The 21,619-nt window shown below is 36.4% G+C and overlaps 1 protein-coding gene across 4 annotated transcripts; it reads left to right on the top strand.

The window, feature by feature from the left end:
- Window positions 1-1,766: 1,766 nt before the first annotated feature.
- On the top strand, window positions 1,767-21,320 carry LOC113111015 (integrin beta-6-like). 4 transcript variants are annotated; one of them, XM_026275385.1, is made up of 17 exons: window positions 1,767-1,813; window positions 7,292-7,361; window positions 8,254-8,333; window positions 9,061-9,259; window positions 9,504-9,750; window positions 9,972-10,137; window positions 10,224-10,385; window positions 11,373-11,468; window positions 11,846-11,935; window positions 13,691-13,825; window positions 14,180-14,445; window positions 14,522-14,673; window positions 15,486-15,708; window positions 16,287-16,381; window positions 19,932-20,048; window positions 20,169-20,335; window positions 20,446-21,320. In XM_026275385.1, the coding sequence occupies exons 2-17, from the start codon at window positions 7,307-7,309 to the stop codon at window positions 20,533-20,535; spliced, it is 2,340 nt and encodes a 779-aa protein (XP_026131170.1). In that variant the 5' UTR covers window positions 1,767-1,813; window positions 7,292-7,306; the 3' UTR covers window positions 20,536-21,320. The 4 variants fall into 4 exon arrangements, with proteins under 4 accessions (XP_026131170.1, XP_026131168.1, XP_026131169.1 ...); XM_026275383.1 differs by lacking the exon at window positions 1,767-1,813 and adding an exon at window positions 2,559-2,715; XM_026275384.1 differs by lacking the exon at window positions 1,767-1,813 and adding an exon at window positions 7,155-7,203.
- The last annotated feature ends 299 nt before the right edge of the window (window positions 21,321-21,619 follow it).

Below are 21,619 nucleotides of genomic sequence, written 5' to 3'. Positions count from 1 at the left end.
ATTAATGCAAACAAAATGTTCATTTCATTTGGTCATAACCTAGAATTTATACCTGCAGTCTTTGTACCGTTAGACTGAAGACCTGCCTATTTAATGACACCACTTGGTGCAGGTGTAATTTTTTGAATTCTGTTTTGTGTGAATTAGAATTAGTAGTTTTTTTTGTTGTGATTCGTTTTTCAAGCTTGAAATACTACCACATGTTTACACTGTATCCATTACCATACCATTGTTATTACACTGGCTTTACATTGAATTATAATATTTGATCTTTCTTTTCTAATATATATCTATATATTAAAAGCCAGTCAATAGATATTTAAAATGTTTTAGTTTAAGGTTAAAACATTTACGATTTAAAGTGTGAAACAGCGCCTCCTTCTGGTCAAAGGAATTTAGTTTTTTTTTTTCAGCGTAGAACTGTCTTACTGTCATTGACCAGCAGATGACGCTATAGTTAAAGCCACAAAACGAAGTGTCTCACAAAACTCACACCACTTCAGCATTTTGGTCTTTCGCCTTTATTTTAAGCTTTTCTGTCATTGATAGTAGGCTAAATTTATTTTTAGATAGTATCTACATCTCTTTGAAAGGTCATTTTTGCACCTCTTTGTCTGATAGCGGCCCTGCCGATGGGCTCTTTGTAATATCAGCCTGCAGGGTTTTGTCATAAATCCAGGAGATTATGTCTAAGACTCCGAGGCACCTTGCATGTGTCTGTCTTTCACTTTGTGTGAGTGTGTGTTCCGCTGTCTGATTACCACAGACTCGAACAATAAATCTAAGAGAGTAGGTGGTAGACAATTTACTGTTTCTGATTCTCTCACTCTCATTGCCTTGTCCATTTCTTATTATTTCTGTCAGATGTTCATTTTTTCATCTATATTAATGACAAGTTAATATTTAATAGCATGCACACCTGTCTCTTTCCCTCCCTCGCCCCAGACAGCTGAGAGGACACACACCCTATATCCTGGTGGGACTGAGATGGAGGTGAATGTATGTGCATGGATGTACATGTCTCTGCTTGAGTGTGTGTGTGATATGTAGATATAGGGGATCTGTCTCTAAATACCTCCTTACACAGGCACCACAGCACCCTGTCAGTCAAAACCCACAGACTGAAACCCACGATGGAAAGAGACTGTCATGGTCAAAGAGCAAATTATGCTGTTGTATTCTTGAAATAAAACATTTGAAAAGCCAAAGTTCATTTCAAAGCTATTTGTGTTGCATGGCATTGTGAACAAAACCATAGTTGCTAACTAAGTTATTGCCAACCAAGTAAGTTGCTAACAGGTTAGCAACTATGCTTTTGAGAAATGCACCCCAGGTAAGAGATATGTGTGTCTTTGGGGTTTTGTGTAGCTACTTAGGGGGTGAAATAGTGTGCAACATCTGCATAAAATAAAATAACAACTTAAAATGAAAAAATCAAGAATAAATAAACTCCAAAAAAGTCAATTAATATATTGTATATATAGTAAAAAAAAAAACATTGTAAGCCATTGTATAATTTAATTTCATTAAACAAAATAATATTTTCTTGTTTGATAGTCTTCAGTAATAAAACTTCCTCACAAATGTAGTTAAACATCTCAGAAGCTCTCTCTCTCTCTGTGAGTGTGTGTGTGTGTGTGTGTGTGTGAAAGAGTATACCACAAAGCTCTCGCTGCCCACATTATTTTCCCTTTGACTTTATATAAAAGAGACACTTTTCCTCAGCGCCTCTCATTCTCTCTTCTTTCTCTCTGCGTTCCATTCATAGTTCAGTGAGGAAGAATGAGGAGTGAATCTGTGCCATTCATTTCTGGTGAGTGTGACTGCAGCCCTCCAACACACACACACACACACACACGCTTGTTTTTCTAGCACAGTAGGGACTTTTACTGACTTCAGTTGTTTTTATACTGAACTCGGGATGTTTTCTATATCTTAACCCTCACAGAATGCTTAATTTGTTTTTAAAATGTCATTAAAATGTAATGTGGTATCTTCAGAAAGTCATTTTCTTCTTGGAAACCTTTGCCAGCTTCTCTCAGTTTAGTTGATTTGTCCTTGTTGGGACATTAGATTTAAGAACATTCTGAGTTCAATACAAGCTCAATAAATGGCATATTGGTTATTACCTAAAAAAGGTATTTTTTTCGAAGTGTGCCTCAAAGTATAAAGCATTATGTCACTAAATTTGCTTGTATTTAACATGGAATGTTTCTTTAAGGCCCCAGTGTTGGCAAAACCTGAGGCGTGCGCACATACTGGGCATGCTAAGACCTGTTACTAAACTAAAAAAGCACCTGACACTGATGGTGGATTTTACTTACCACAGAAACAGTTTCGCTGTCTGACAGACAACAGAAAAACCTCACTGACCTACATGCTGCGCACACACAAATCCACAGTCACACAAGCCCATTTGGCCTGTCAGTCTCTCTCTCACTAATGAAGAAGCTTCACGCTGTGTGTGTGTGTGTAGTCCAGCAGTTGCTGCCGTCATTCAGGCAGAAAAGTGTGTGTGTATGTGAGAAAAGGGGGTGAGGAACAGAGTGCAGGCGTCATGCTCCATAAAGCCGCTGTGATAGTTTGAGCATACTATTGCTTCCGACACACTTCCAGCCGGACATTCACATACTCCAGTACCGCCCCATCCCACTTGCTGCTGTGGATTTGGTATTGAGAGAGAGGACAGCATGCTAGCTGCCGAGGCCTCCAGGGGTGAGTTTCTCCAAATGTGCTTTGAGCTGGGTATCCTGAGTGTCCGAATTTAATCTGCTGTAATGGGAAATGGTTAAAGTTTATATAGTTCAATAATTGTTTTTATGGCCTTTGAGCAGGTTAAAAATCCTATCCTTCTATCCTGTTCTTCCTGTCCCATTTTATCCTAATCCTACTCTAAAAATGAAAGGTGCTTCAAAAGGTTCTTCAAGCAATGCCATTGAAGAACCATTTTTGGTTCCAGAAAGAACCATTCAGTCAAAGGTTCTGTAAAGAACCATCTCTTTCTTACCTTCTTAGAATCTGAAGAACGTTCTTTCACCATTTTTGTGAAACAGAAAGGTTCTTCAGATGTTAAAGGTTCTTTATGGAACCATGCAGACAAAAGGGTTCTTCTATGGCATCGTGAAGCACCTTTATTTTTAAGAGTGTATATCCAATCCCATTTAAGTTAAATTTCAAAAGCCAATGTTCTAAATGAAAGTGATTAATTAAATCCATTTACAAATGGCATGTTAGTGAAGGGTATGATGCACACTGGTCATGAATTTTGACATTTATGATCATGTGATCCTGAGTGGTACATCCTTGTTTTGTTTTTTTTGAAAGTTGAGGTACTTTTAATAAATTAGCTCAATTGGTAGAGCATTGCGTTATCAAGCGCAAGGTTGGGGGATCGATTCCCCGGGAACACGTGATAGGTAAAAATTGATAGCCTAAATACACTGTAAGTCGCTTTGGATAAAAGCGTCTGCCAAATAAAATAAATAAAATAAAATAAAATAAAATAAAATAAAATAAAATAAAATTTATTTTAATCTAATACATTTTAAATTAAATACTATTAAACATATACACTTGATAAAGATATCATTAATATAAATTACATAAAATATAAATGTAATTAAATACAAATATAAAACAATATAATCTGTCCCAAACAAGACCCTTCTGTCACAGATACACACTTCAGGAGAGAAAAATGCAGTCTTTGAAAATGTAAGTCATTTCAGCTGTAGAAATCTGATTACATTCAGTGAAAATGAAGACCTGTGGTTAAATATGGTGCTTCTCAAACTATTCTTCTAATAAAAAGTCCCCAGTAATCTCACATATGTGTCCAGAGTTTCAGAAGACTCCTCTGCAATGTTTCAAAATTGTGCCAAGATGGCAAGGAATTTTAGAAGATACAGTGCTGATACTTTGAAGTGTAACCAAGTCTAGGCTATGAAAGAACAACATCTCAGCTACAATATTACCATGCTGACCTTGAATTAAAAATGAAAACAATTGAATCTATTGTTACAATAACAATAAAATCTATTATGAGGCCTCATCCACTCGTCCACACTTGTGATCGGATTTACAATCGGATGTTAATCATTACATTTGGTTTTTCTTTTGAATTATGAAAACAATACCCTCTGCTCATTTTGTAGAACCTGACCGGTTAAACATTGACATTGTTTTATCTTTATATGTCTGTGCTTTCTGTGGTCTCAGACACAGATTGAGTCACGGCTCTTCATAGCCAGGCGTGGCTCACACACACACACACACACACACACACACACACACACACCTGTTTTCAGCCATATAGAGGGGAATGTGTCACATGCAACCTGACTCAGCAAATATTAATATTACTCAAGGCCATGGGGATTCCCACAGGCTTTGGTGAAGAATCAGACCGTTCCCTCTGGATATTCGGCAATACATGGATACGACAAAGTCAAAAGGTCACTCGATGAGAATGCACTGCAGAAGACAAGAAAGTAACTGAACTGATTCCCAGCAGATGTGCAAGTAAAAAGTCCCATATTTTTAAAGCATTAAGTTGTGGTGTTCCAAAGTAATCTCTATTATGATTGTGTTTGATATCTATAGCAATGTGCTGATAAAGCATGATTCATCGTGGACTCATGGCCCAAGTCAACCTTTATGTTTAAGTCTTGTTTCTAATTACATTTCACTGAAGAGTGTGGAGAAAATGTATGTATGTATCAATGTATCAACTAAACAATGAAAGAAAGGGTGTTTATGTGACATTCACGATGACAGCTATTTGCAGAAGAAATGTGGCCAGAAATCATTCATTTTTAAAGGTGGCGACATGAGTGACAGGTGATTTTTTTATGTGCACATGTGATTTTATGGGTGACTGTCAACGGCAGTTGAAACAGTGAATCTCTTGTGATGCCAGGCAAGATAGTCAAACAGGAACGTCTAGTTGCAACGAACAGTGACCCGAGGGCCTGCAGTGATTATTCAGTGTCAGTCAGGGTGGGAATTATAGGGCTTAATTCCCACTAAAATTAATTAAAGCTCAGTTCCCCCTAAAGCAAATCAACACTAAAGTTGAAAATACAGTTACGATCTGCAGTTATAGGTAAGTGTGTGCACTGCAAAATATCAGTGTCACATAAAAAAAACTTGACAGATTGCATTCCAAAAATACTGCCAGAAATAACAAGTCAAGAACACGGAAAGTCACTGAATAATTCAGGCATTTCTGTGACCGCTCCTTTACAAATGCTCTATTAGCCTACATTTACACAGTATTTGAATTTCATAAAAAGATATAAATGAAGTCGAAGCATCTTTTTTTAGCCATTGATTATTTAAATAGTCCCAGGGTGATTTTTAGTGGATGTAGGAAGTCATTTCCCCTAAAGTTCACACAGGAGTCCACTTGACAAGGCGCATCAACTAACCTATGACTATTTTAGACTAATATTTGACAACCATAGAGCATCTAAATACATGCAAGCTGTATTTTAGTTGGCATGTCTTCCTCCTTTCTTTCAATAACTAAAGGAGTACCCCAGGGTTCTGTTCTGGGGCCATTGCTGTTTTCTATTTATGTGAATGATCTTGGTAAAAAGGTGTCAAATGCTTTTTTTTCACTTTTATGCTGATGACACAGTTATCTAATGTTCGTCTCCTTCAATTGAACAAACCTTTGATTTCTTACAGTCTGCGTTTGATGCTGTTCAGTCTCATCTAAATCAGCTGAGACTAGTGTTAAATGCGGACAAATCTAAAGCTATGGTTTTCTCAAACAGAAAACAGCTACCCTATCAGCTTCCTAAAATAAAAACAGCTGATGGAAAAGAAATCCAAATGGTCTCTTCTTATAAGTATTTAGGCTTTGTTATTGATGAAAATTTGTCCTTTAAACAGCATATTGAGCATCTTGTACGTAAACTGAAGCTAAAGCTCAGTTTTCTTTTCAGAAATAAATCATGTTTCTCTGTTTATACAAGGAAACGTTTGATTTCTGCAACTTTTTTACCTTTATTGGATTACGGAGATCTCCTTTTTATGAATGCATCGGACCATCTTTTAAAAAAGCTGGATACTGTTTATCATTGTGCTTTACGTTTTATGACTGGCTGTGGAAATCGTGTTCACCATTGTACACTGTATGCTGCAGCTGAGTTTCCGTCCCTGTATGTTCGCAGGTGGTCTCATTTGTTGACTTTCATTTATAAATGTATTCTTGGGCTCCTTCCATCTTACCTCTGCAAATACATGCGAAAAAACCGACAACAGTATGCTCTGCGTTCTCAGAGGAACATACTGATGGTGGTTCCCAGAGTGAGAAAAGAGTTGGGTAAGGCAGCATTTCAGTACACTGCCCCCCGTGCATGGAATGAACTGCAAAAGGACCTAAATCTTTCTGAACTTGTGACATTGGGAGAATTTAAATCTATTCTAAAGAAGCGTGAACTCAATGAACTTGGAAAATTTTCTAAATTTGTACACATTGACTAAATATCATTTGTTTTTTTGATGTCATGTATGTTTTTAAATTGTATGTAAATGCTGTTGTCTTGGCCAGGTCACTCTTGAAAAAGAGATTTTTAATCTCAATGAGTTTTTTACCTGGTTAAATAAAGGTTAAATAAAAAAAATAAAAAATTAATAAATAAAGCTTCATTTTAAACCAGACATATATTGCTCTAGAATTGAAAACCAACCAACTTCGTGTCGTGCTTGCAAACTGCTATAGGCCTATTTGATTTCAGCTTATATTTAACGCAATGGCATAGACATGCTATTTTCCAATTCGATACCCATTTCCCAGATTTTGAGGTAATGCAGTCTCACTCTCAATGTCGCAACTCTTTATCACATAAACCGTGTTTGCAGAAGTGAGAAAGGCATCTGAGTAGAAAACGCCACACTAGATACCAAAGAAATTAGCCTACCACAGCAACACGTCAGTAATATATTAAACAAACTTGTATCATGTCTAGACAACGAAAAAGGTAATTATATCACTTAATAAAATGTTGAAATGAACACTAGTATTTCTTAAACGTGATGTTTCAAATGCGTTAGAGAGGCTGTTTTGACCCATGTATTATTTGTGTGAGATATGTGCCCTTGTGAGAGAGTGACTTACCTGTTGTGTTCTCACTTGCACGGAAGTGCATATAAAGGTTGGGCAGGTAAGCGCACGCGCTCAATCTGTCTGTCCAGGTGAGCTCAGACCGCTCGCGCTTACATGCTCGCATCCCGCGTTTGCTTGCTTGACAAAATGAACTTTAATTTTTTCTCCTGTGAACAGAAACCGTGAGGACTAATGGGGATTGTTTCACTCTACATTGTCCTTCACTTCTGGCTCGGCACTGTCGGAGGTAAGACTGAAGAAATTTTGATCAATCACACAAATACAGAACATAGGCTACGTGCAGTTTCGTTCCTCATTCAGCTTTTAATGCCGCCTTCAAAATGATCAATCATTTAGAGCAATATGAAGGCAAAACATCTGCAAGTTATTTACTTCAATATTTATATTAAACTATATTTGTTTTGAAAAATAAACCATTTTGAGCATGTGCATCACTATGATAAAACCTATTTAGATTATGCAAATCTGTCATTATAAATCTTACGGCTAATTTTTCTCTTAATTTTAACTCTCTTATTTACATTTAAATTATTTCATATGTGTTGTAATGAGAAATGTAAATAGTCAAGTTCTTATTACTGTCACATAATTATATAAATGCTGCTTATGTAAAAATATGAATCACCTTCAAATGTGACAACAGACCTTGAAACTTGGCACATAAAACACAAAGGAACAAACTCATCCTGACATCACAAGACATATGACAACAAGTAACATCAAAAATATATCATGTAAACAGTCCATAAAATGCTATTATTCATGCCCTAGGGCATGATAGGAAGACTGAACCACAAACCCATTTTCTTTCTCTAGTGTAAGCATTTTTTGCACTCAGAAATGCGTCAGTCCATCTCATGTGCCGTTTATTGGTTTCACCTAAAAAGAGCTAGGCATAAATGGTTGTAATAGAATAGAATCTCTGCAAGTGATGAAAAACAACTTGAGTTCAGATTCATTTCAGTGTAAATGTATTCTACTTGCTGCTTAGACTACTTTTAGGCAGAGAGCAAATCTATCAGCTGACTCTCTATGGTTTTGATGTTGCGTGAGAAACTATGTTGTCTTGAGAAAAGTGAACCGCATCCTCAAACCACGCTGTGTTGTGTCGTGTGCAGGGACGTGTTCTCAATTTAACTCTGTCTCCTGTGACGAGTGTCTGCAGCTGGGGCCACAGTGCGCCTGGTGCACACTACAGGTAACAACTGCTTTTGCTTTCTAAATGTTTCAGGATGCAATGAACATACGGTTATTGAAGGGATAGTTCCCTCTGAAAAAGGAAGTATTATACTAGTACAGTACAATATACTGTAAATAAAGATATACTGAAGTGTATTTGCTTGTGGTAAAGTGGGACTATTGCAAGTATACTTCAGGTACACTTGAAATATCTCGCATTTAAAGACAGATATTATACAGAGACCATACGATCCTTATTAAAGAGGGTATTACAGCACATTTTAGGCATGAATCTAAGACATGTGCAGTGTGCAATAAAGAAATACTCTAAATAAAGTTTAATTATAATTTTATAAATTATATGTCAAAAAAGTTATTGAAAGTATACAGTAATTAGAATTAAATAAATGTATTTTAAAATAATTATGGCATAGGATTTTTTTTGTTTTTGTCTTGGAAATACACTGAAAAAATTGCAAAATATTTGCTTTTGAACTACTTTTACTTTTACTTTACTTTTAATGTGAAATTTTAAAGCAGAAAGACTAAAAGGGTATATTAATGTACAACACACTCCAATCATATTTGTTTTATTACCTTATTAATTTAGAAAAAAATAAGTTTACATTGTGAAGAGTCATTTTTTATAATATAATATAATGATTTTTAGTTGAACTGTATTAGTTAATTATGTTGCAATATTTTTTTTTTTTTACCAAAAAGAATTAAAATGATTGTTTATCCAGAATTTCACTGACTCCTTCTCAATCGACGAGAGATGCGACACCCCCGAGGCTCTTCTTCAGAAGGGATGCTCCGGCGAATTCGTGCAGTTCCCCGTCACGAAAGTCAAAATACTGAAGGATCAAGGCTTAGGAAAGAGCGCCGGCCACACTAACGTTTCGTACATCGCACCACAGAAGATGCGCCTTCAGCTTAGACCAGGTAAAAAAATGGGTGACACAGATTTGGAAATCAAAGAAATGTCTCTCTACCCACAGCTGCTTCTCTGCTGAGGTACTTCCCCTGACGGTAAGATTTAGTCATTCAGAGACAGAAAACCAACTACAGATGAGCTACATAAAGTCTGCTTCTGCTGAAGATCACCCTTACCTGGAAAACATTTGTACCACACTGGATTCTCAGAATGTGCCATTTTTGAGCTTTGCTTGTCATTTCTTTTCTATAGGAAATCAGCTGACCTTTCAGATTCAAGTGCAGCAACCGGAAGACCATCCGGTTGACATTTATTACCTGATGGACCTGTCAGCGTCTATGTTTGATGATCTGAAAATGATCAAAGACTTGGGCTCCACACTCTCAAAAGAGATGGCTAAACTTACCAGCAAATTCAGACTAGGATTCGGTTCCTTTGTGGAGAAACCAGTTCTGCCTTTCATCAAGATAACACCCGAAGAGTTGGCCAATCCCTGCAGGTGATTCCCATAATACACCAGCTTAGCCACATCTGAGGGGTCTGCCAGTATAAACCCAAGAAGTAAGATGAATGAGACATCAATGGGGGGAAAGTGTGATTTAATCTCAACTGATCATGTTTATGACCACTGAGCTCAGTGAGTTACATCACATGACATCATGAGCGATGAACCGTTTTACACAATAGAAAGCCGTTTTTAATCACGCTTCTCTTTTGCAGGAGTGTTGATTTTGAATGTCTTCCGACATTTGGATACCGACACCTTTTGTCGTTAACAAGCAGTACTGACAAGTTCAATGAGATCATCTCAAAGCAGCAGGTATCGGCGAACATTGACGTGCCAGAGTGTGGTTTTGACGCCATCATGCAGGCTGCGGTTTGCGGGGTGAGTCGGTTTCTCTTCAAATGCTCCCTTTTTTATGGAGAGAACAACATTTGTTTCAACTTCTGCCGATGTCACTGTCAACCCAGGACAGGATTGGCTGGCGGAACGATTCCATGAAGCTGTTGGTGTTCGTGAGCGATGCAGATTCTCATTTTGGGATGGACAGTAAAATGTCGGGCATCGTTGTCCCCAATGATGGAGAGTGTCACTTGGACGACAATAATGAGTATTCCATGACTGCACATCTGGTAAGGTGAAGTCTGCAGCTTCAGCTCCTGAGGATTCAGGAAATTCAAATCACTTAAAGGAATATTCCAGGTTAATGATTAGAAATGAAACTCTATAGTCGTTTTCCATTCGAAACAAATATGGCTAGGAAGGATAGATCGGTGTAGCTTTTGGAAATTCAGTATTTCATCAGCTGAGCGATCGACACAAAGATGATGCCAATAGTAGTACAGTTGAACAGACACATTATCACTTGTTTTCACATGGATCATATTAAATGTGTTGTAGATCTGACAAAGTTGACATTGATGTTACTAGAAAAAATTGATTTTTTAATGCTTTTATATGTATGTGTTTACATCCATACATATTTTGGTTGACATTAAATCATTTTGGGTTATTACTGTATTATTACTGTAAATGTCTTAAAAAATCACTTTATTTTCTAATCATAGAATTATATATATATATATATATATATATATATATATATATATATATATATATATATATATATATATATTTATTATAATTTTTTTTTTTGTGAAAGTTATTTTTTTGTGTAAACTGAACTGAGCTGGATGATGACATCACTAAATTCAATGATGAACTGCCTTTAACTGAAAACTGAGTTTTTACTATTGTCCTTCTGCATTATAGTCACACACACTATTTTATTTATTACTGTAAAGCTGGTTTGACAGTCTGTGTTGTTAAAAGCGCTTTGCAAACAAAGATTTGACTTGAAATCATTTACAATAATAATTGGGAGTATTATTGTCAGATGCTGTTGATGTAACTTGAGTTGCATTTAACCTGGAATATTCCTTTACAATGTATTTATTTTAGTTCTTGTGTATTTACCATCTTTTAAATCTAAATTAACCGAATAATGCTTTTTTAATAAACAAATGAATGTAGTTATGCCCTGTCTCCTGCTGTATTTTTTGTGAATCTGTTGTCTGACTGAGTGTCTTGTTTTTGGTACTTTTCTCATCTGTATTTAGGAGTACCCAACATTAGGGCAACTTGTGGACAAACTGGTTGAAAACAATATCCTCCTTATATTCGCTGTGACTGACGGACAGAGGCAGAACTATGAGGTGAGAAATGAGAAAGGGATTTTTTTCTCTCGTGTTTATTCATTTTGGGCCAAAATGAGGCAAACAAAAAGGCATGTGTTTTTCTGTGTATGTGGAACCTGAGAGGACCTGAAGGAAGACGTATATATCAGTGTGTCAATAGATTGCATAAATCAGTTTTGTATTCGTTTCTCTTTACAACATGTTCAAACACAGCCTTTATCACATCACTCAGACCGACCTCTCATGTCACAAATACTGGATGTTTTCTAAATTCTCCTTTTCTTTCGCCTTCCCTCGCTTTTCTCCATATCGCTCTCCCACATCTCAAATTCTGTGGCTGCTCTCCAGGAGTTAGCATTCGATGTTTAACCACCTTCTTCTGCCTTTCTGATCAGAATTATGCAAGTCTGATTCCTGGTGCTACTGTGGGGGTGTTGGCATCCGATTCGAGGAACATTCTGGAACTCATCATGAACTCATATAAGGTTAGTCAGTTAGTCTTCACAAGACTCCGTCCATCAAGGGTAATGCGAGAGCGTTCCTGGACGGGTTCACGGAAATAATGGCCAAAATTCACTCATTTGATTTTTATGCTTTGCAAAATTTAGTACTTGGATTTCGGTGGCCTTTTGAATGTTTGCAAATTTGGCTGATTTTAGGAAATATTATTTTGCAGGCTGATGAGATTTCTTAATATTGTGAGTGATTTAATGATTAGCAGATTAGATAGATAGATAGATGGATGGATGGATGGATGGATGGATAGATAGATGGATAGAGAGATTTTTCATTTATTATATTTATTTTTTAATCATTGAGGAAATGCAAAAAAGCAGAAAACAAATGATTTATGACATTGCCTATATTCCTTAGTAAAAAAAAGTAACGTGTTTTAAATAAATTTATTTCATACTAAGTGTAGTTCAAATCTGTTAACATATTCACTGACATATCTTACTGACATAAAAAGTATAATTAAACTTTATTGTACTGCTTGTGCACAATATCAAGCCTAAAATGTGTTTTAATGTGGCTGTTGATGACGCTTGTATAATTGTTTTTAATAATATTGGCCATTAAATATAAGATATTTAATGTGTAGCTGAAGTATGCTTGCAACAGTTCCACTTAAGCACAATCAGATATACTTAAGTTAGACCTCAGCACTACTTCCACACAATTAAAGTGCATTAAATTTGTTGTTCCAGTTTAGAAGACTTTAAATATACCAATTTAGTATACTAAAGTTCAACTCCAGGGTATTTCTATCATGTGTAGAGATATGTAAATGTATTAGTAGTATAGGGTTAGGGTTACCAGATGTGGGAGAGAGAGATTTCTTGGGAAGGTTTTTTTTTCATGAGAATCGCCGTGTTCACAGAGCGTGTCTGCACTAGTTCAATGGCTGTCGTTTGATCTCTTCATCTCCGTTCTCCATCCCCCCTTCGCTCTTACCTCTGCCTGCACTCTAATTATCATCACACCCCTCCAAAAACGACCTCAGCACTTTACATCCCACCAGTGTTGGGGAAAGTTACTTTTAAAAGTAATGAATTACAATATTGCGTTATTCCCTTAAACGGTTTCTAATTAAGTTACTTAGTTACTTTAAATGGAAAGTAATGCTTATTTTACTTTTGCTTTACTTTCGCGTTACTTTTGAAATATTGTTTTTAATATAAGAAATTCTATTTATAGATAGTGTAAAAGTCCTTTCACTTCAATAAGTGTAATGACCTCAGGCTGAAGGAAAAGTAAATTGACGTCTGTACAGTAGAACACAAGAGAAGAAGATTCAACACGCCTTCAGCAATAAAAAACAATCAAGCACAATTGTTAGTTTATCTAAAGTCATTTTTGATTATTAGTATGGTTGAACTGGATCATCAAAGGTCAGCAGCAAAGACATTAGTTAATAAAATAAGATTAGATGCATTTGTGTTATTTAACATATTTAATTATTGCAGGTTTGCGTCATATTCTGAGTTTGCATGTCACTGTTTTGATTCATTTAGATACTAAATCTGTTTTTTTGTTGTTGCTTTTTTGCAAGTGGGATGAATTAATACACATTCACATTTAGTCTAGAACCACATCGTGTTCACACAGAACACAACACCTGTACTTTGTTCTAGTTATATGTAGAAAATGATCAGCCTCTTCAGTGGGGTCCTGATCACCCGGTCAAGGTTTATTTTGTGGTAATGACTGGCTGTTTGTGTCTGTTGTTTGATTGACAGGAACTGAGGTCAGAGATCGATCTGGAGGTGCTGGGTAACACTGAGGATCTGCAGCTTTCCTTCACAGCGCTCTGTCAGGACGGGGCCATCATCACCGGACATAAAACCTGCTCCAATGTCAAAGCTGGGGATGTGGTCAGTTCTTCATTCAATCTTTTCTTACAGTAATGCTTCCCTAGATAGATTGAAATTCACATGTCACATGTCATGCATCTGTTTGATGAAATAACAAACATGTCACATCATGTGTGATTTATAATGCAATGATTGTAATATTGATAAAGTTTGTGGCATCATTATTCTGACATGACGGTATTTAAACAAGCATTAAATCAATCGAATTTCTTGACAGTTGCAATTTACAAACCTCGCCGAACAAGTTTTCAATATATTTGCGCAATATGTTGCGAAATATGTCCTGTGAAAATGATTTCAATCGTACACAATTTCTCAAAGCATTCGAAACAAAAGTGATCTTTTTGCACTCAGGTATCTTTTAATGTCACGATCGAGTTAAAAGGCTGTCTTGCCGGTCCACGGAAGTTTTCCTTGCGGCCGGTGGGTTTCCAAGATGCCCTGGAGATTGAGCTGGAGTCTCAGTGTGTGTGTGACTGTCATCAAACCCCGGAGGCGAACAGCACGTTCTGCAGCGGAGGGCGGGGGGCGCTGGAGTGTGGCGCCTGTGTGTGCAATCCAGGCTTCGTGGGGCCGAAGTGTGAGTGCACAGAGGACCAAGAACAAATCAGCGACTGCAGGTGAGATCTGCAGGTCACGGAGAGTTTCCTGCAAGGCATGCAGACATACTTTAATGTAAGATTATGTGTATGGCAGGGCGCATGAAGGTGCGGAGATGTGCGGCGGCCTGGGCGAGTGTTTCTGTGGGCAGTGTGTGTGCCACCCGTCCAGTTTTGGACGTGTGTATGGGCCGTACTGCGAGTGCGACAACTTTTCCTGCCTCAGGTTCAGAGGGGAGCTTTGCGGAGGTCAGTACCCAGTGTAACCCTCTGAGCGTAGGGAAAGAAAGCGCTGACACAGTGGGAGGGATATTTGATCTGTGGAATGTTAATGAAAGAATAACAAGTGTGAGCTTTTTAATGAGCTTTTTATATTTACTTTAGGGCTGTCAACGTAAGGTGATCATCACAATTATTATGTCTGATTATTTTTTTTATGTTAAAATAATGAATTAGATTAATAAAATTTATGTTTGAAGCCTTTGTCTAGCCTAAAAGTGTAATAAATTATGCTGATAAAATTACGGTAAATGCTGTTTTCAGCATATATTGGTCATTGTTCTTTTGATGAACGAATCAGCATATTATGTAATTATTAACAGACTTTATTATTTTATTATTATTATTATTAATGGAATGTTATTTTTTTATATTTAATATTAATTTTGAATTATGCACTGCTGCAATATTTGATCACACATACAGTAAATACTAAATTAGTTATAATAACATAATAGTTTATTCCTGTGATGCAAAGCTGAATTTTACGCATTAGTAATCTGGTCTTTAGTGTCAGATGATCCTTCAGAAATCATTCTAGTATGCTGATTTGATGCTCAAGAAATATTTCCTATTATTATTATTAATAATAATTTAGATATTTCTGTAAGAAGCCATGATAAAAAAGTTAAGTAAAAAAAATGCATTTAATCCAAATTGAAGTCCTTTGTGATATATATGTCTTTATTGTTTTTTGAACAATATAATGCTTCTATACTGATCTAAAGTATTCTTCTTTATATATATTGTTGTATCTATTCCCTTTATGCTTGTTTGTGTAGGCCACGGGGAATGTGACTGTGGCGAGTGTGTGTGTCAAAGCGGTTGGATGGGAGAGTCCTGTAACTGCAGCACCAGCAACAGTTCATGCATGTCTCTGGATGGTTCCATCTGCAGTGGACGGGGCAAGTGTGTGTGTGGGAAGTGCGAGTGCACCGTTCCCGGAGCATCAGGAGAGAGGTGCCAAAGGTGCCCAACCTGTGGAGATATCTGTAGCTTGCCCAGGTAAAGACATGCACGTCTGTCTGTGACTAAAACTGAGTTTCATAATGAAAACGCAGCATCGAAAACCAATTGTTTTGGCTACAATCTAGTTTGAATTATTGTAGGCTGTCTGATTTTTTTGTAATAAGCAATTAAATAAATTGTGAGATGTTAGGAAATAGAAATCAAAATTATATTTATATTACTATATTAATACATGTAAGTATATTTGAACATTTGTTTCTTATCGTTTGGCTTTAAATGGACCTCTAGCTTTCGGCTTTTAGAGGAATTTTCCTTATGACTATTGTGTTTGTGAGTGTGTGTGGGTTGTGTTGTCTTGTCCACTCATCTCTAAAGGGCATATTTGAGCACAAAAAGGCATGTGGCAGCTCTGCAGTATTGCATTTCCTTCCCACTAAAGGTCCTGTCACCCTGCGGGTCATTTGACTCTGTGATAGAGCGATACAGAGAGAATGAGACTGAAAATGAGAGAGTGCAAAACATTCACAAAGAACACCAAACAAAGCTTCCTCTGGAGACGAACTCTCCGTGAGGTCGACAGGATTTTTTTCTTAGATTTTCTTTGTGTCCCGCAGATCTTGTGTGGAGTGTCACCTCAAAGCTAAAGACCCGCTGGACGAGTGTGCTGTGAAGTGCAACTCCATACATGCCACTGTCAGCAATTCCACAGGTCAGAATCCCTTGTTTTGTTCTCTGCAGTGTCTGTTCATCAGCAGTCACATGGTCAGTAGGGTAGTTGTTTGTAAGGCAAAAATAGTTCAATTAATCTATGCCTTTTTTTTAAAGAAACAGTATAGCTAAAAAATTCAAAATTAAAAAAATCATGTAATTCTAAACCTGAATATTCCAAGTCTTAATAGTACATTTTATGACATTCTATGTCAAGTATTTATGGCAATAGTTTCATAAAAAATAAAGAAATAACATTTTGAACGAAAAGATGAAAAAAGACTATGAATTGGGTTCAGGTTGATAATAAAAACATAGATGGAGTCGATCAACAACCCAAAGCTTGACTGTAATTATTACCTCTTCGTTAGTCAACATTTTATTCCATAACGTTATGGTTTTGATTCTGTTTCTTGTCAGATGATTGCACGTGTTAGTATCTGGTGTTTCTTTTTCTTCTTCACTTGTGTTTTTGGGAAATTCTGAACAGAAGATGTGCACTAGCGCCCTCTACCATATAACAATGAAAACACAGATTCTAGGAGCACAAGTATAGCTCAAATATATTTAGACTTTTTGTAAGTATAAGTCAGATACACTTTTTAAAAAAAATTAAGTTTATTTCTGAGGAGTACATAAAGCCTATTTCTGAGAAGTACATGAAATGTAAATTAAAGTATACTTTCATATTTTTTAGTTTAAAAAGAAGTATACTAATAGCACACTTGAATAAACTTATTTTTCCATAAGGGGAGAGAATTGCAATAGTCCAGCCTGGACAGAACAAGAGCTTGAACAAGGAGTTGTGTTGCATGTTCTGAAAGAAAGAGCCTGATCTTCCTAATCTTGTATAAAGCAAATCTGCAGGACCGGGCAGTTTTGTCAGAGTGGTCTGGGAAATTCAGCATATCAGCAAACACAACTCCAAGGTTTCTAGCTGTTGTTGAAGGAGCTATGGTTGATGAGCCTAACTGGATGGTGACATTTTGATAAAGTGATGGGTTAGTTGAAACCACAAGCAGTTCTGTCTTAGCCAGGTTGAGTTGAAGGTGATGGTTTGTCATCCAAAAAGAAATGCCTGTTAGACATGTTGAGATGCCAGCAGCTATCATCAGATCATCGGAATGGAATGAGAGGTAGAGTTGAGTTTCATCAGTATAACAGTGATATGAAAAGCCATGTGTCTGAATGACAGAACCTAGTAATGCCATGTAGACAGAGAGAGAAGTGGTCCTAGAACTGAGCCCTGAGGGACCCCAGTAGCTAGATGTTGCGACACAACTCATTCAAGTGTTTTTGCAATGAAAGGTAGAAGGGAAAAGAGTTGGGTTAAGCGTGGGTTTCTTAAGAAGTGGGGTTATACGAGCCTGTCTAAATGTTGAGGGAAAAACAACAGTGTTAAGGGCTGTATAAACGATCTGATTGAGTGCCGGTACAATGAAAGGAGAAATGGCTTGATGGAAATGAGATGGAATAGGATCAAGTGGACAAGTAAAGTGGGGTGGAACAGGCTGACCTGAAAGACAAGGGGCACACAGCGTCTAAACAAGCCGTAAGAGTGGAGCAGAAAGTATCAGTAGCACTGTTAGCATCAAGAGATAATAATTGTTCAGGGGAAGGAAGAAAAAATGAAACCATAGCCGGGAGGGTGAGAGTGAACGTAGGTTAAATTGAAAAGTGACATGTGTAGATGTACGTTTTGTGTCAGGAAGCATGTTGAGGTTAAGAGAAAGGAGGAAATGATCAGAGGTGTGGTGTGGAGTAACCAATACATGATAAGTGGAGCAGTGTCATGTGTAAATAAGGTCCAGTTGGTTGCCTGATTTGTGAGTAGCTGTAGTTAACACTCGCTTCAAGCTAAATGTGAAAGTCTGCAGCCTGAGGTTTATTTCGATGGATGTTGAAGTCTCCAAGCATAAAGTGTGTGCAGGAAAGTTTGGGAGCAACACATCTTATTCTTCCATGAAGTTACCCAGTGGTCCTGGGGGAAAGAATAGTTATGTATTTATTTTTGTGTAACTTATTCTTACTTATTCATAACTTATTAAATTGACACTTGTACTAACTTATAAGAAACTACTACTTATTTAATATATTTGTACTCGTTAATTAGATACTAGTACTTATTTCAATAGTAACAATTACTATTCAAACAAAATAAGTACTGCTATGATGAAAATTAATACTATTAAGTTTTAAGGATTAAATGTTAAAAATGTGTGTCATTATACTTTCATGCTGATTCCTCCAAAACCTCAAATGTGTCTTAATGTACTTTTATCAGCTCATAGAAAGCTGACATCCTTTAGAATGGCCTCTTAACACTTCACAAAGGGAAACATGCTACATAGCTTGTTGTGTGGAGAGCCTATTGTTTGGGGCCCATTAGGTTTCAAAGCCCTTGAGTGTCTATACAAGATCAGCCTATTATATGAACCCTCAGATCACAAGGCAGCTGTTGCAGTGGAGGCTGGCTCTTTACGCTCTCTGACTAGAAGACAATAAAAAGACCCAAAACACTGTCTGTCTTTGATATATATATATAGGTGTATAGGTATATATATATATATATATATATATATATATATATATATATATATATATATATATATATATATATATATATATATATATATATATATATATATATATATATATATAGGTGAATTTCTGATCTCCGTCAGTAGTCAACTGTAGTGTGAAAAATGGTTCTTATAGAATGGGTGTTTGGAGGGACAGAGTTTAAAAATTAGAGGTCTTGGTGATGTCTTCAGCAAATTTGTTTTAGAGGTGGACATAACACATTTTGATTTAAAGATTCAATAATTTAACTTTTTGTTTTTTAACATTCAACACCATGTAATAAGAAAATAAAAAGTCAAATGTATTTTTTCATATTAAATAAATACACACATACATACACACACGTTGATATATGTGGTTTATGGGGACTCTCCATAGGCGTAATGGGTTTTATTCTGTACAAACTGTATTTTCTTTTGCCCTACCCCAACCCTACACCTAAACCTAACCCTCACAGGAAACTTTGTGCATTTTTGGATTTTCTAAATAACTAATTCTGTATGATTTATAAGCGTTTTGAATTACGGGGACACTAAAAATGTCCTCATAAACCACCTCCTCATTGTAATACCTGTGTCATACCCATCTCATTATACAAATTTGTGTCCTCATTAACCACATAAACAATCTCACAAAAAAGTGAAACGTGGGGACAGTCCATAGGCGTAATGGTTTTTATACTGTACAAACTGTTTATTCTATGGCCCTACACCAACCCTACACCTAACCCTAACCCTCACAGGAAACTTTGTGCATTTTTACTTTCTCAAAAAACTCATTCTGTATGATTTATAAGCATTTTGAAAAATGGTGACATGGGTTATGTCCTCATAAGTCACCCTCCCCTTGTAATACCTGTGACATACCCATGTTGTGTCCTGATATGTCACAAAAACAAGAGCACATATGTGTGTGTTAAAAGCATCTGTTAAATGCATAATGTAAATGTAATATATTTTTATTATCAGATTTCGAGGAGAGTCGGGCGGCATCGTGCACCTTACAGAACAAGGACTACTGTATTCTGTCATTCAGCTTGGTGGACAGTGATCACGGCAGCATTATTTACAACCCCAAGCTTTACGGTGAGACTCATTTTTTTAAATACGTAAACATATACAGTTTAGCTTATACATTGTGGCATTATACATTAGAATAAAGTTCAATATATATTTTTTATTTGTTTGTGCATACCTCTCCTTCAGACTGCCCTGAGCCGCCAAACGCACTGTTGATCGCTCTGGCCGTGTGCATGTCTGTCCTCATTATTGGCATTACTCTCATTGTGATCTCCAAGTTTCTTATTTCTGTCCATGACCGGAAAGAGGTTGCCAAGTTTGAGGCAGAGAAAGCGAAAGCAAAATGGCAGTCGGTATGATACCATTGTCAAGAGAGCATTACACTGAATTTTCTGTTCATTTGAATGTGTTAAAAGCCTAATATAATTTAAATAATTGTGTTTTGTCCCTCTTTTATTCCCAGGACACAAATCCTCTTTTCAGGAGCTCAACATCAACATTTAAAAATGTGACCTACAAAAGCGCAGGGCAGCAGAAGAGTGATATTTCTTAGGGCTACTGACCAACTTTGTGTGTTAAAAAACAAAATGCAGGCTTCTGTTTACCAGGAGCAATTACTTTATTACTTTTCTAATTTTTATGATTTATATTCTTGTACTGTACAGATGAGTATGTGTGTGTGTGTGTGAGTAACTGTGTGTGTGTAAACTGGGGTCAGGACTATCAGATACTGGCAGGGAATTTATTTTAAAAACTGTAAATAATTTACAGTGGGCAAAATATGTAATTTTGATTTTGTAATTTTGCCAACTTACAAAGAAAAGAAGGGTTTGTAATTTTTATGGTAGGTTTATTAACAGATAGAGACAGAATATCAACAAACAATGGAGAAAAAAACACATTATATAAAGGTTAGAAACTGAGTTGCATTTCACTGAGTGAAATGGAACTGAGAGTTTTATATTTTCTGGATTTTCTTGGTTGATATTTTGTCTCTATCTGTTAAAATAAACCTACCATAATAATAACAGACCCTTCATTTCTTTGTAAGTGAGCAAGCTTAGAATATCAGCAGGGGATCAAATAAATATTTTGCCCCTGTAAACAATGTGTTGTGCTGCTAAAACTGCTAAAGGTGCTGTTAAATCTGGGCAACACTGGATCTTCTTGTTTCACATTTAGCGTTTCTTGCGGTTGTTGCAGCAAAATGTAGTTATTTGTGACAAATATTTGTGACTGGTTAGCTGAGGCTGAGCCTTTTGTAATTAGATATCATTGATTATGGTTTTGCTGGATCAAATGTAAAATTAACAAATTAAAAAAGTCTGTCTACTTGTGTTTTGTAATATATTTGATGGTTTTCCATAAAAAATGTTGAGTTTCACATTACTTCTCTCTATATGCATCTACACACAGTCAAGTTAAAACTGCATGCCCCGTGTTATTTTAATGATTTAATATTTAAAACATCAATTTCATAACATTATTTGTGCAAACTGTGTAAATGAACAGTCCTGAACAGTGTAAATCCGTCTTTTCGTCTAATATAAATCACTTAAGATGCAGCTCCTGCAGTACAAACACAATGAGTTAAAACATTATCTTTATTGTAATAGAATATTTATATTAATTATAAT

This window comes from Carassius auratus, chromosome 11, assembly GCF_003368295.1.
Source record: "Carassius auratus strain Wakin chromosome 11, ASM336829v1, whole genome shotgun sequence".
Classification (NCBI taxonomy): Eukaryota; Metazoa; Chordata; class Actinopteri; order Cypriniformes; family Cyprinidae; genus Carassius; species Carassius auratus.
This window is presented reverse-complemented; position numbering and strand designations above follow the sequence as displayed.